Raw genomic sequence first — 12,829 nt, 5'->3', positions numbered from 1 at the left:
TTATCTGGTATATTGATCTAGGAAAAACACATTAAGGTACCATTAATAACTAATTTCCCAACCAAATAAAGATATGTTTGTTATCCATTATATTTTAATTAAATTTTTCATATTTAAAAGAAATCTTTTATTTCTTTTAAATATAGAAAGGCATACAACCATAAAAATCATTTTACTCAATGTATTCATTTACATGAAATTAATCATCAGACTCACTCTCATCCCAAATTTTATCAATGTACTCTTTAAAATTATTTTTCAAGTTATCACCATTTTTTTCTAATGTAACAACTTCAACTTTACTGTTACAATTATCACTAGGGTTAGACAGATCATTAAAAGAATCTAAATTACAGTCTTCATTTCTTACCATAATTAAACTACTATCAAAGTCATTTTCAGCAGCCGGTTGAGTTTGTTTTTTATCCTTAGTAGCTGAAAAAGAAAAATTGTTAGGTGACACAGCTGAATGGTTGTATGTGATCTAAGATGAGACAAGTCATCCCTGAAAACAGCATTTATTTATACTCATACAAAAAGCACCCTATACTACAGAATGTGGCTGCCTCTTGGTTCAATATACTATTACACATCACCCTGTAAATGTAGGTGATGCACAGCTCTGCAAATGATATCTTCTCTCCATTCAATATTTATATTATGAACATCTTTACTCTCAAAGAAAGTTAATTCTCAGATATATTCTTCATATTCATATATGTCAAGTAACATGAAAGACCAGGATATACAATACAATGAGACAAATTAATGTACTAATGAATATTTTATTGATATAATCCTTAGTTTACTTTAAATTTTAAGAAACTCTTAATTCCTTATTCCGCAAGAACTAAACAATTTCACAAAGTAGGTATCATTACCATTTGGTATAACAGCAACAGACGGAGAGAGTTTATTTAATGCATAAATTAACATAATTTAATGCATTATTCTCAACACAAAGTGTAGCATAAATGCCATGATTAAAATTAATGCGTTACTTTGAACAAAATTAAAATAATTGTTTAAATAGTATCTTAACTGATATTTTATGAAAGTATAAGTTTTAATTTTATACAACTCAATATCCTTTCCCATAAGCGAGGCAGGGGCCTACCTAAGAAACAAACTTTGTTTCCTTAAGGGAATATTACACTATTCAATTTTAAGTACCGAATAAACAAGAAAAATGTTAAGATCTTAAAAAAAATTCAACATTAAAACATACTAAAATCAATAGTAGAAAATCTATGCATACAAATACAAAACATTTTAACTCCTGACTGTAATGAAAAACTTGTACAAATTCACCATATTTATAAAAAAATTTAATAAAATATTCAACACTTTATAAATTGAAAGGGCCAATCAGGATATAAAGAATATATTAATTGCATGGATGAACAATAATGATACAAATAAATGGTCAGATGGTTTGTCCTTCGTTCAATTTTTTTATAAAAACATCTTACTCCACTTTCACCATCAGTGAATGCTAATGTGTTAAAATTGATTAATTGCCTCTAATGTTGGAGAATAACATATATAATTTGTATTTTTAATGTTAATCAGACAAGGTTAGCAAGCAAAAAGAGCGTAGGTTATGTTTGGCTTAAATTTAAACTTCATTTTTTTTATGAGAGTTTCCTGTCTATTTACCTTAGAGATCGGTATTGGGTGATTTTTTTTTTATTTTAATTTCTAGTTATTGTTTCTACCCCCACCAGAGATTATATCTGTATTTGTCAACATATACTGGCGAAGATCCGAATGTACAATAATATAAGCAAATATTCCACTCCTACACAGACGTATTTGGAATGTTATATATTACAAAATTTTTCTTCTCTATATTTATAAAGAAATTTTTACAAAATTTTCTTGCATAAAATACAAGAAAGTTCATATAACCAAGCTTTTTCAAACCACGTCATTTTTAAAGTAATTGATGTATATAATAAATAAATTTTACCCCAGCCTTCAACCGGAAGGGAATGCGATGTACTAAGGAGATTAGTCTTTTTTTCTAAAAAAAATAATAACTATTTTTTTATTCTCTCTCTGGTAACTACAGGCCAACACCTAATTAATTATCCTATTCTCCTTTTTTCATATAAGAAATACATTTTGAATTGTGTGAAAAAGTGCCAAGTATGAGCAACATTCAAAGATAGAGCCTTCTAGCTGAAAGGCAGCTAGAAATGTTGCCACTAACTGTTAACTAATTATGCGCATTCTTAATAAGTATTAATTCAATCTGTAGTCAAAGCATTAATGCAAGGTAGTGTTTTAGATTTACTATACCTGAGGAAAGTTAAATTTATTTATTTTTTTTTTTTAATATGTATAAAAAGAAAAAATGTATGAATTACTTATGGATTGATAAAAATATTTCAACTGCTAACCAAATACACCAGAATGTACCAGAGTTGGTTAGAACAGATTTGCACTGATATTTTACTACAGTGTGTTCGGAAAGTTACTGTGCAATTCAATTATGGAAGTGTAATGACAAAACTTTCTTAATTATTACTTTATAGAAACAGAACTAACTTTCATTATTTTATAGAAACAGAAATTAAAAATAACTGGAATATAGTTAATAGATGTTATTTAAAATGATCTCTCCAACATCAATATAATATAACACAGCACATGCTTCAATTTGTTTTCAAACGTTTTAACCAGCAAATGTACTAGAATGTCTCGTACATATGCTGTTGTTGCGGTTTTTAGTTCCGTCAATTGTGCATGGTCTTATACGATATGCTGCTCATTTCATTTCCCCCCACAGAAAGTAATCTAGGAGAGTCAGATCGGGCGATTGTACAGGCCACAAACACCTCGAAATGATTCATTCACCAAAGACAGTTTGTAAAAATGTCTTTGACCTGAGCGCACTGTGGCGCCATCTTGTTGGAACCAATCTGATTGAGTTCCACTTCAGTTAACTTACTAAAGTTTGTTTAAACTGTACAGTAATGATCACTATTAACGGTATTTTGAAAAAAGATTGAACCATAATGCATATTCTACTGACACAAACCCAGACTCCAATTTTCATTTTGTGTAAAGATTGTTTGTGTAATTCATGGGGGTTAGTAGTCGATCAAAGTTGTGTATTTTGTGAATACCCTTCCAGATGAAACCATGCTTCATCTGTAAAACCAGAATGTCTAGGATAACTACATTATTTTGGTCAATGAAATGTTTAAACCATTGACAATAATTTAGTCTTTTGGCATGATCTGTAGGTTTCACTTCTTGAACACACATAACTTTGTGAGGGAAAGGTTCCAGTTCTTTTCTTACAGATTTATGTGTAATAGCGTGCTAACTTAGCATTGATTTTGAAGAACTTTCGGCCATAGCATCCAAAATATCAAGCAGCTTCTGTTCCATTTAGTTTAAGTAGTCTTCCACTTCGATCAGCATCTTCAACAGAGCCTGTTGCCCAAAATGTTTTGATAAGAGTTTGAACTGCATTAAAGCGAGGAACAGGAGTATGCGGAAACTTTCCAGAAGACTTCACTAAATCACTATACTTGTCACCTTCATTTAAGTCATATTTAACAAGAAAAATACACTTCTCTACCAAAAGAAACATTACGTTTCTCACAACTATTGATTCCAATAAATGAAACCACATAAAATTAAACAAAGCATGTTCAATCACAGCTCAACAACTAATATATATTGTCTATTAGTGAGCAACGCCCAATGAACCCACTGGGCAACCAACCTAATACACCACAACATAATAATAAAGCATACTGTATAACTGGTTTTAACTAAATAGATATAAACAACTTTAATTTCTCCATACTATTACATCTACTAATTGTTATAATTAAATAGTCATGTAGTTATAATCCAGTTGCATATAACTTTGATATAAGTTGCATATACTTTTACATCAGATATGTAAAATTAGTGTCCTCATGTTAGACTAAGTGAACAGCTTGCCTGCATACAGTTGTATATGAATAAGTTGTTTCACAGCTGGTAACAACTTGCTCATGCTATTTATTATCTAATGCAATATTAATTGACCAAAAATGAAATAAAGTTTAAAAACCAAGAGATCTGTGAAAAAATATTTTGATATTCCCTTTCTTTATCTTAAAAAGGATTGTAAACATAATGTGGACACACATACCTATGCTACAAACAGAGTTGAAAAGTGACAGTTAACAATTTTTTATTATGGAGTTAAAAATGAGGTTATTAAAAAAGACCTAAAAACATGAAATTGTAATTATGTTCTTACAGACTTTTGATAAATCTATTGGTCACTTGAAATCAGCAGTTATTATTTCTGCTGACCAATCATCACACAATGTCTATCAAAAATAATGCTGCAATAAAAAAGCAGAAATAATAAATATGTACTCCACACAAACTCAATGCTCACTCATCAAGGACTACTACTTTTATCAAATACATAAAATTTGGGTAATATGCAAACATTAACAGTAAAATATCTCATAAATGACACATAAATTAAAAAAAGTCCAAGATTTTTCACTTTTTATTTTCAGCTGTTAGAAGTTTTCAGTTCGCTTACCAAACAGCTAATTTAATTTTTATAAATTTCATAATTGTTTGAGATTTGTATAAATTTTATCAAATTAACTGATTTAATGAATATTAGTAATTTAATCATATGTTAATAACTTGTGATTTTATTACAAACACATCTTGGCAATTCCTTGTTACTGCTCAGCCTTTTTGATAAATAATATGTAAAGAACAGTTCTACAACAACAAGAAATCTGAATCAATCATATAATCCTTTTTTTTCTTTTTATGCATAAGAAATACCAGAAGGGAATTCATGGAGAACCACACACAGTTTTCCTTTGTGTAATGGTGTAAATGTATCCTTTTAAGAAAAGAATGATAAATAAATAAAAACTGTCTAGAAATACGAAAAAAGAAAATTTGTAAATATAACTAAATAAAAATAAAATTATTCAACACTTACCAGGAACAGGACAATTATCACTCCAAATATCTTCAATAATATCTTTAAGGTTCCCTGGAGCGTTAAAAACAGTCTTAACTGGACCATCAGAAACAGTTTCAAAACTCTGCAAAAAAAAATGTAAGAACTTTTAAAATGTGACATTGAAATAATTATAAAATATTAATGAGTAAATAAAAACATTTTAAAAGTGATTCACTAATATTTTACTGACTACATGTTTCAGATGTAATTATATTTATCCTTTCCTAAGTATCCAACTGCTCAACTGCTACTGAGCAAATTGCAGATGTCTTTCTTCTATTCATGTCTTTTTCATTCAGAATCAAATCAGAATAATGTTTTTTCTTATGTTATTCTTTAAAAACCCCTTCTACTTCTTTATTTAATAGACTGCCTAAACCATTACCAAATCTAAACAATACACAAGGTGGTGCACATCATAATATATAAGACATACTTAATGACATATGAATCTTTTTTAAATAACAATGATTATTACTATGTTCATTAGTTCCTTTAAAAAAATATGAATAGCATGTAGCGAACTGAATCGTGTTATAAATAAGTACATTTTTTTTTTCTGATCGGTACATAATAAAAATAGTACATTGTACTTTGATTTTTAAGGTGAAGGACTTTTTCTTGGCAAAATTAAAAATAAAAGTAAGAGTGCAGTCTTCTGCACATATCTACACATTTTTACCAACAATTTGGAAGCTTGAATACTGCTTGTTCATAAAAAGTTTGAGGACAAACAATCAACCAATTGCACATGCACTCCTTGATGTTTTCATTGTTTACAAATCGTTCTCCTTCAAGCAATTCTTTCAAGGGCGTAAACAAAAAATGGTCAGAGGGGGACAAATCTGGACTGTAGGGAGAGTGGTCCAGGGTTTCCCAGTGAATTTTTTCCAATTTATCTCTTGTCAAAACCACAGTATGCAACCTGTCATTGCCATGGAGAAGAATGACATCTCTGATGGGCATACCCCGCTTTTGTTGAATGCAGCTGCTGGCAATGGAAAGCTGCGTTTGCTGTTTGTTGATAGTGGAGATAATCAATGAGTAAAACTCTCCCCGAGTCAAAAGAAATCATTGCAAGATTTTTTCCGGCTGACAGATGGGTTTTGGCCTTCACTGGGCAGCTCTATCCTTCCTTCGCCACTCCATACTTGCCATTTTTGACTCCAGACTTTGATGATCACACGTGACCTCAAAAAATCGTCCCTTCTTTCTGAAATCAATTCGGAAGTCTCTCACAGATCACCAACATGAATTGCTTTTGATTTTCAGTCAATAACATCTAAACACATCAAACACTAATTTTTCTAAAGCCAAGATGATCAGTGATAATGGATTGAACACTCCCATAGATGATACTCTATGGGAGTGCTCAATCCATTTCTTCAACAGTGAACTGAAAACCACCTTCGATAAGTTCTTGAATGGCACAGATGTTGTCAGCTATGAGACTTGACCTTGGGTGTCGATCATGACTCGTTTTCTATACTTTTTGCCCGCCCTTAAATTGTCTGGGCCACATATACACTTGGTTCTGGGACAGTGTAGCATCCGCAAACTGTACCTTTAAACAAGCTAAAATTTCCACGAGTCTAATGCCTTCAATAGTTAACAACTTTATGATTATACATTGTGCAACAGAACAGTGTTGAAGAGCCAAACTGGTTCCCCCTCTCTAACACACCGAACATTAAGTTCTCACTCCGACATTCAACACGGAACTGCTTGCTGCATAGAATAGCAAAATTAAGGTTTAAATTTGACTCACCCTCATAATAATATACTATGTACTTTTCAGTTAAATATATTGTTTGATTTTAGCATATAATGTGTTATACCACACTAATTTATTTTTTTTATTTATCAATTTTTATTAACAATTATAAACTTCAGAGTAAGCCTACAACTGTTTACATTTCAAGGAGCATTTCAGGCTTGTTTTAACTTACAACTCCACTGTGCTTTTTTAAGTCCCAAGGAATCACTCCAAAAAAGAAAACATTACAAAAAACATAACACTATTAATAATACATTGATATTAAATATTTATGATTTACCGGAACATTTAACAGATTTCCATTTTCCTTTTGATCCAATTCTTTATTGCTTACATCTTTGATTTGTGCAAAATCATTACCTAGAAATGTACTAAATTTGCTTTCAACATTATTATTACTTTCTGCAATATTAAAATCTGTTGGTCCATTATCTCTCAAATCATCCTAAAATGAAAATAAAACAAATTATTTATAAATAGTCATCTAATAATGAGAAATAAGAATAATACATATAAAAGAATTTACAATTAACTTAACATACTTTTGAATGACAAAGATTCATTCAACATTTAATTTTTGGGATTTTGTCAGAATCAGAATCAACTCTTTCATTCATTCTGTGGAAATGATTTACCTATGATACCTGCATAAGCAGACAATCACACATTTTTTAAATTATATTTTTATAAATTTACAGAATCATTTTTATAAAACTAAATTATACTTTTCTTATATGCAAGATCTGAAATGACCAATAATTATAAAATCTATAAACTGCATGTACAAACAAACACAGCAATTTATACAATAAATGTAACATAAACTATGTAAATTAAAAATGTAAACATAAATTTAAAAAAAAAACTATAATTTTCTTTGTTAAATATAAATGATAAAAACACTATAATGGAAAAATAAACTAGTTAGAGCAATGAAAACAAGAAAGCACACAATATAATTTACACATCATTCCAGAGTACATGCAAGCTTAAAGTAAACCAGAGTAAAACAGAGTAGAAATTCATGATTTATCGGAACACTTGACAAATGTCCATTTTCCCTTTGATCCGATTCTTTATTGCTTACACCTTTGTTCATTGACAAATAATTAACTTGAAATGTAGTAAATTTGCTTTCAACAGTATTATTACTTTCTGTAATTACTAACTTCTTATGATGACCCGATTAATTTACTAGAAAAATAAGCAACTGATGGGCTGCATAAAAAAAAACAATATATTTTTAGTGACCAATTTAAATGTTCTTGCAATAGAAATACAGGTTTTTTTCTTTTTAACTGGCTGTCTTGTTTAAAACTTTCCTCTTCTTTCTGAAAGCGTGCTTTATAGCATAGCACTACTTTTATCATTTTCACAGTTCCTGAATTGTATGACCTAATAGAATGTAGAATGTACGACCTAACACGAGTGTAGTTTTATAGAAAAATATAAGATTTTTAAAGTGTTAGTTTTCTTATATTGCCTAACCTGCTTTTAATACTTTTTTTTTACAAGCTTATTACGTAATTTTAACTGAGATTTTTGTTACTACACACTTGTTTTATGTCTGGGTAAATTTACTACTTTACACTGAGGACAATGAATTATAAATTTTTGATGATACAGAAACAAAAACAAATCAACATATTCTTTAGGAAAATATCACAGAAAGGTGATAACCGAAGAAGAAAAACATAAAATTAAAAACAAACAGGATTGGATATGAAAAGAAATGAATGATAGCAAATTTATTTTAAAAAGTTTACAAATTAATTTAATAGTTTTGCAAACTAAGTTTTTAAATTTACAGTTAAAAAATAAGGTCAAATATTCAAAAAAAGTAAAAAGTGTTGTATCTGTTCCGTTTAAGTAAAGAACAATGTCTCAAAGTGATATACGGGGTGTCCCATATATATAACACAACCCAACCTTATATTGGTAGGTATTGAAATAATAAAAAGGCATGTGTAAATGTAAATGTTGGAAGTGGCCGCCATTCTTCTTGAATACAAGCTTTAATTCTTTTTACAACATTTCTTGCAACTTTTTTCAAAGTTTGTGGCTGGATATTTAATACAGCTTGTTCAATATTGACTTTCAATTGTTCATGTGTTCATGGTTTGTTGCTGTAGGCTTTTTCTTTGAGGTAACCACGTAGAAAAAAAAAATCCGCCGCAGTCAAATCTGGAGATCTTGGTAGCCACAAGCCTCGACCGATAACACGATTACCAAAGAATTCCTCGGCGAAATCAGAAGTTGAACCTGCGTAGTGCGATGTTGCACCGTCATGTTGTAGCCAGCAGTGTCTGTCTTCCACTTCCAAGAGTGCAATGAACTGAAATAAAATATCCGATATCGTTCTGCATTAATGGTGTACTCGAAAATAATAGGACCAGTTATTTTCTTCCACAATATCGCGGACCACACGCTCAACTTCTGCGAGTGCAATTGTTTTTCGTGATAAACGTGGGGATTTTCAGCACTCCAAATTCTACTGTTTTGGCTGTTTACGTAGCCATCCAAATGAAACTGGTTTATCTGGGTACTTATGGCGAAACAAATCTTGCACTGCAATCACTGATTTCATACTTTAGTACAACTCAACAATGAAAACACGTTCATCTAGAGAAAACACCATCTTGTCTCTAGCAATACACTGAACATTATGATTGCATTGTTGTTACTATCGGTAGTGTTCTACTGCGTCGCCGCGATGTTGAGATGTTCGACGAGTCCATTTCAGTATCGAGTAAGGGAGTAAGCTTGACTTTTGAAATTTCATGGATGAGTGATTGATGGGTTGCGTTTTATATGGAACACCCTGTACAAGAAGTAGAAGCAAATCTTAACAGAAGAGATTGATTAACTCTTCAATATCAGGTCCTACATCCCTTAATGAGCCGACTACATTAGTAGTTATATAATAATGCTCGGCAAAGACATTTTATCTTAACAACATTGGATAAAGCTAGAGAGGTTTACATGTTTTAGCTTACTGAAAATTATCCAAACATATTAAATAAAGTAACAAAGGAAGGCAAACATTTGCATTAGATTTTGAAGATGTAGATGACATAAACCCATAAAAAAAAAAGACAAGAGTATGCTTGGTTTCAATGCCACAAAAGATCACACATAAGCACTTTAATAAAACCAATTAAAGAGCATTAAAAAGCAGGAGTTTATTATAATCTTAAAAAATACCAAACATCCAAACAATTAAAATATTAAAAGCTTATCACTGACCACTACTATTATTAAATAATGAACAAGTGAAGTAAGAATCTCTTTCTTCAGCACATTCCAGCACTTAAAATACGAAGTGAACAGTAATCAAAATGAACAAGAACAATAATCAAAATGACTTATAGAAGCCGCCCAATGAATTTTACTGAAGACAAAGACCACAGGAAGACTGGGAAGATTGAAGGAATTCAACAAGAAAAGACAATCTTATTCAGATAAATCATAATTTTTAACTTGATAATAAATATACATATAATATTACTTATAAAAAAAATTAACAACTCAAAAAAATTTAAACACTTAAATAAATATCACCAAAAATAACAATGATTAAATTAATTACAGTTCTGATCACACATCACTCAAGTCATTACCAATAAAATTTTTCATCATCTTTTAAAAAATACAAACTACTTTACACTCACTCATTAATACAGTACATTATTGACAGATTTTACAAGGCATATCTGATTAAACTAATAGAATGTGATATACTAATTTATTTGATAACCTAATGTAAATACAGAAAAATCCTGACTACAATAGAAAACTGTAATAAAAATAAATATCAAATTAAAAAATTGAAAATGTTTCACTTATACGTCCATTTAAACAAAGCGATTATAATAAGTGAATTAATTTAATTTAAATTTTGTATTTTTAAAAAGACTATCCTGCTATTATCTATACCATAAAGATAATCATTTCGAATGAACAAATAAAATTCAGTTTTAATTTATCAATACAAAGAGAAACACTAACTATTCTTTTCATTTTTTTATGCGTATTTTATCTGGTATATTGATCTAGGAAAAACACATTAAGGTACCATTAATAACTAATTTCCCAACCAAATAAAGATATGTTTGTTATCCATTATATTTTAATTAAATTTTTCATATTTAAAAGAAATCTTTTATTTCTTTTAAATATAGAAAGGCATACAACCATAAAAATCATTTTACTCAATGTATTCATTTACATGAAATTAATCATCAGACTCACTCTCATCCCAAATTTTATCAATGTACTCTTTAAAATTATTTTTCAAGTTATCACCATTTTTTTCTAATGTAACAACTTCAACTTTACTGTTACAATTATCACTAGGGTTAGACAGATCATTAAAAGAATCTAAATTACAGTCTTCATTTCTTACCATAATTAAACTACTATCAAAGTCATTTTCAGCAGCCGGTTGAGTTTGTTTTTTATCCTTAGTAGCTGAAAAAGAAAAATTGTTAGGTGACACAGCTGAATGGTTGTATGTGATCTAAGATGAGACAAGTCATCCCTGAAAACAGCATTTATTTATACTCATACAAAAAGCACCCTATACTACAGAATGTGGCTGCCTCTTGGTTCAATATACTATTACACATCACCCTGTAAATGTAGGTGATGCACAGCTCTGCAAATGATATCTTCTCTCCATTCAATATTTATATTATGAACATCTTTACTCTCAAAGAAAGTTAATTCTCAGATATATTCTTCATATTCATATATGTCAAGTAACATGAAAGACCAGGATATACAATACAATGAGACAAATTAATGTACTAATGAATATTTTATTGATATAATCCTTAGTTTACTTTAAATTTTAAGAAACTCTTAATTCCTTATTCCGCAAGAACTAAACAATTTCACAAAGTAGGTATCATTACCATTTGGTATAACAGCAACAGACGGAGAGAGTTTATTTAATGCATAAATTAACATAATTTAATGCATTATTCTCAACACAAAGTGTAGCATAAATGCCATGATTAAAATTAATGCGTTACTTTGAACAAAATTAAAATAATTGTTTAAATAGTATCTTAACTGATATTTTATGAAAGTATAAGTTTTAATTTTATACAACTCAATATCCTTTCCCATAAGCGAGGCAGGGGCCTACCTAAGAAACAAACTTTGTTTCCTTAAGGGAATATTACACTATTCAATTTTAAGTACCGAATAAACAAGAAAAATGTTAAGATCTTAAAAAAAATTCAACATTAAAACATACTAAAATCAATAGTAGAAAATCTATGCATACAAATACAAAACATTTTAACTCCTGACTGTAATGAAAAACTTGTACAAATTCACCATATTTATAAAAAAATTTAATAAAATATTCAACACTTTATAAATTGAAAGGGCCAATCAGGATATAAAGAATATATTAATTGCATGGATGAACAATAATGATACAAATAAATGGTCAGATGGTTTGTCCTTCGTTCAATTTTTTTATAAAAACATCTTACTCCACTTTCACCATCAGTGAATGCTAATGTGTTAAAATTGATTAATTGCCTCTAATGTTGGAGAATAACATATATAATTTGTATTTTTAATGTTAATCAGACAAGGTTAGCAAGCAAAAAGAGCGTAGGTTATGTTTGGCTTAAATTTAAACTTCATTTTTTTTATGAGAGTTTCCTGTCTATTTACCTTAGAGATCGGTATTGGGTGATTTTTTTTTTATTTTAATTTCTAGTTATTGTTTCTACCCCCACCAGAGATTATATCTGTATTTGTCAACATATACTGGCGAAGATCCGAATGTACAATAATATAAGCAAATATTCCACTCCTACACAGACGTATTTGGAATGTTATATATTACAAAATTTTTCTTCTCTATATTTATAAAGAAATTTTTACAAAATTTTCTTGCATAAAATACAAGAAAGTTCATATAACCAAGCTTTTTCAAACCACGTCATTTTTAAAGTAATTGATGTATATAATAAATAAATTTTACCCCAGCCTTCAACCGGAAGGGAATGCGATGTACT

General features: G+C 29.5%; 1 protein-coding gene across 1 annotated transcript in view; it reads right to left on the bottom strand.

The window, feature by feature from the left end:
* LOC142329222 (uncharacterized) overlaps nt 1-12,829 on the bottom strand; it is a 158,722-nt gene that overhangs the window by 32,466 nt on the left and 113,427 nt on the right. Inside the window, exons 31-33 of the mRNA XM_075373625.1 lie at nt 7,069-7,233; nt 4,988-5,093; nt 371-435 (exon numbers count right to left, since the gene is read on the bottom strand). Coding sequence (XP_075229740.1) covers nt 371-435; nt 4,988-5,093; nt 7,069-7,233 — 336 coding nt within the window. The remainder of the gene's footprint in view (nt 1-370; nt 436-4,987; nt 5,094-7,068; nt 7,234-12,829) is intronic.

This window comes from Lycorma delicatula, chromosome 8, assembly GCF_047948215.1.
Source record: "Lycorma delicatula isolate Av1 chromosome 8, ASM4794821v1, whole genome shotgun sequence".
Classification (NCBI taxonomy): domain Eukaryota; kingdom Metazoa; phylum Arthropoda; class Insecta; order Hemiptera; family Fulgoridae; genus Lycorma; species Lycorma delicatula.
The sequence above is the reverse complement of the archived record's forward strand: the minus strand, read 5'-3'. Positions and strand labels throughout refer to the sequence as shown.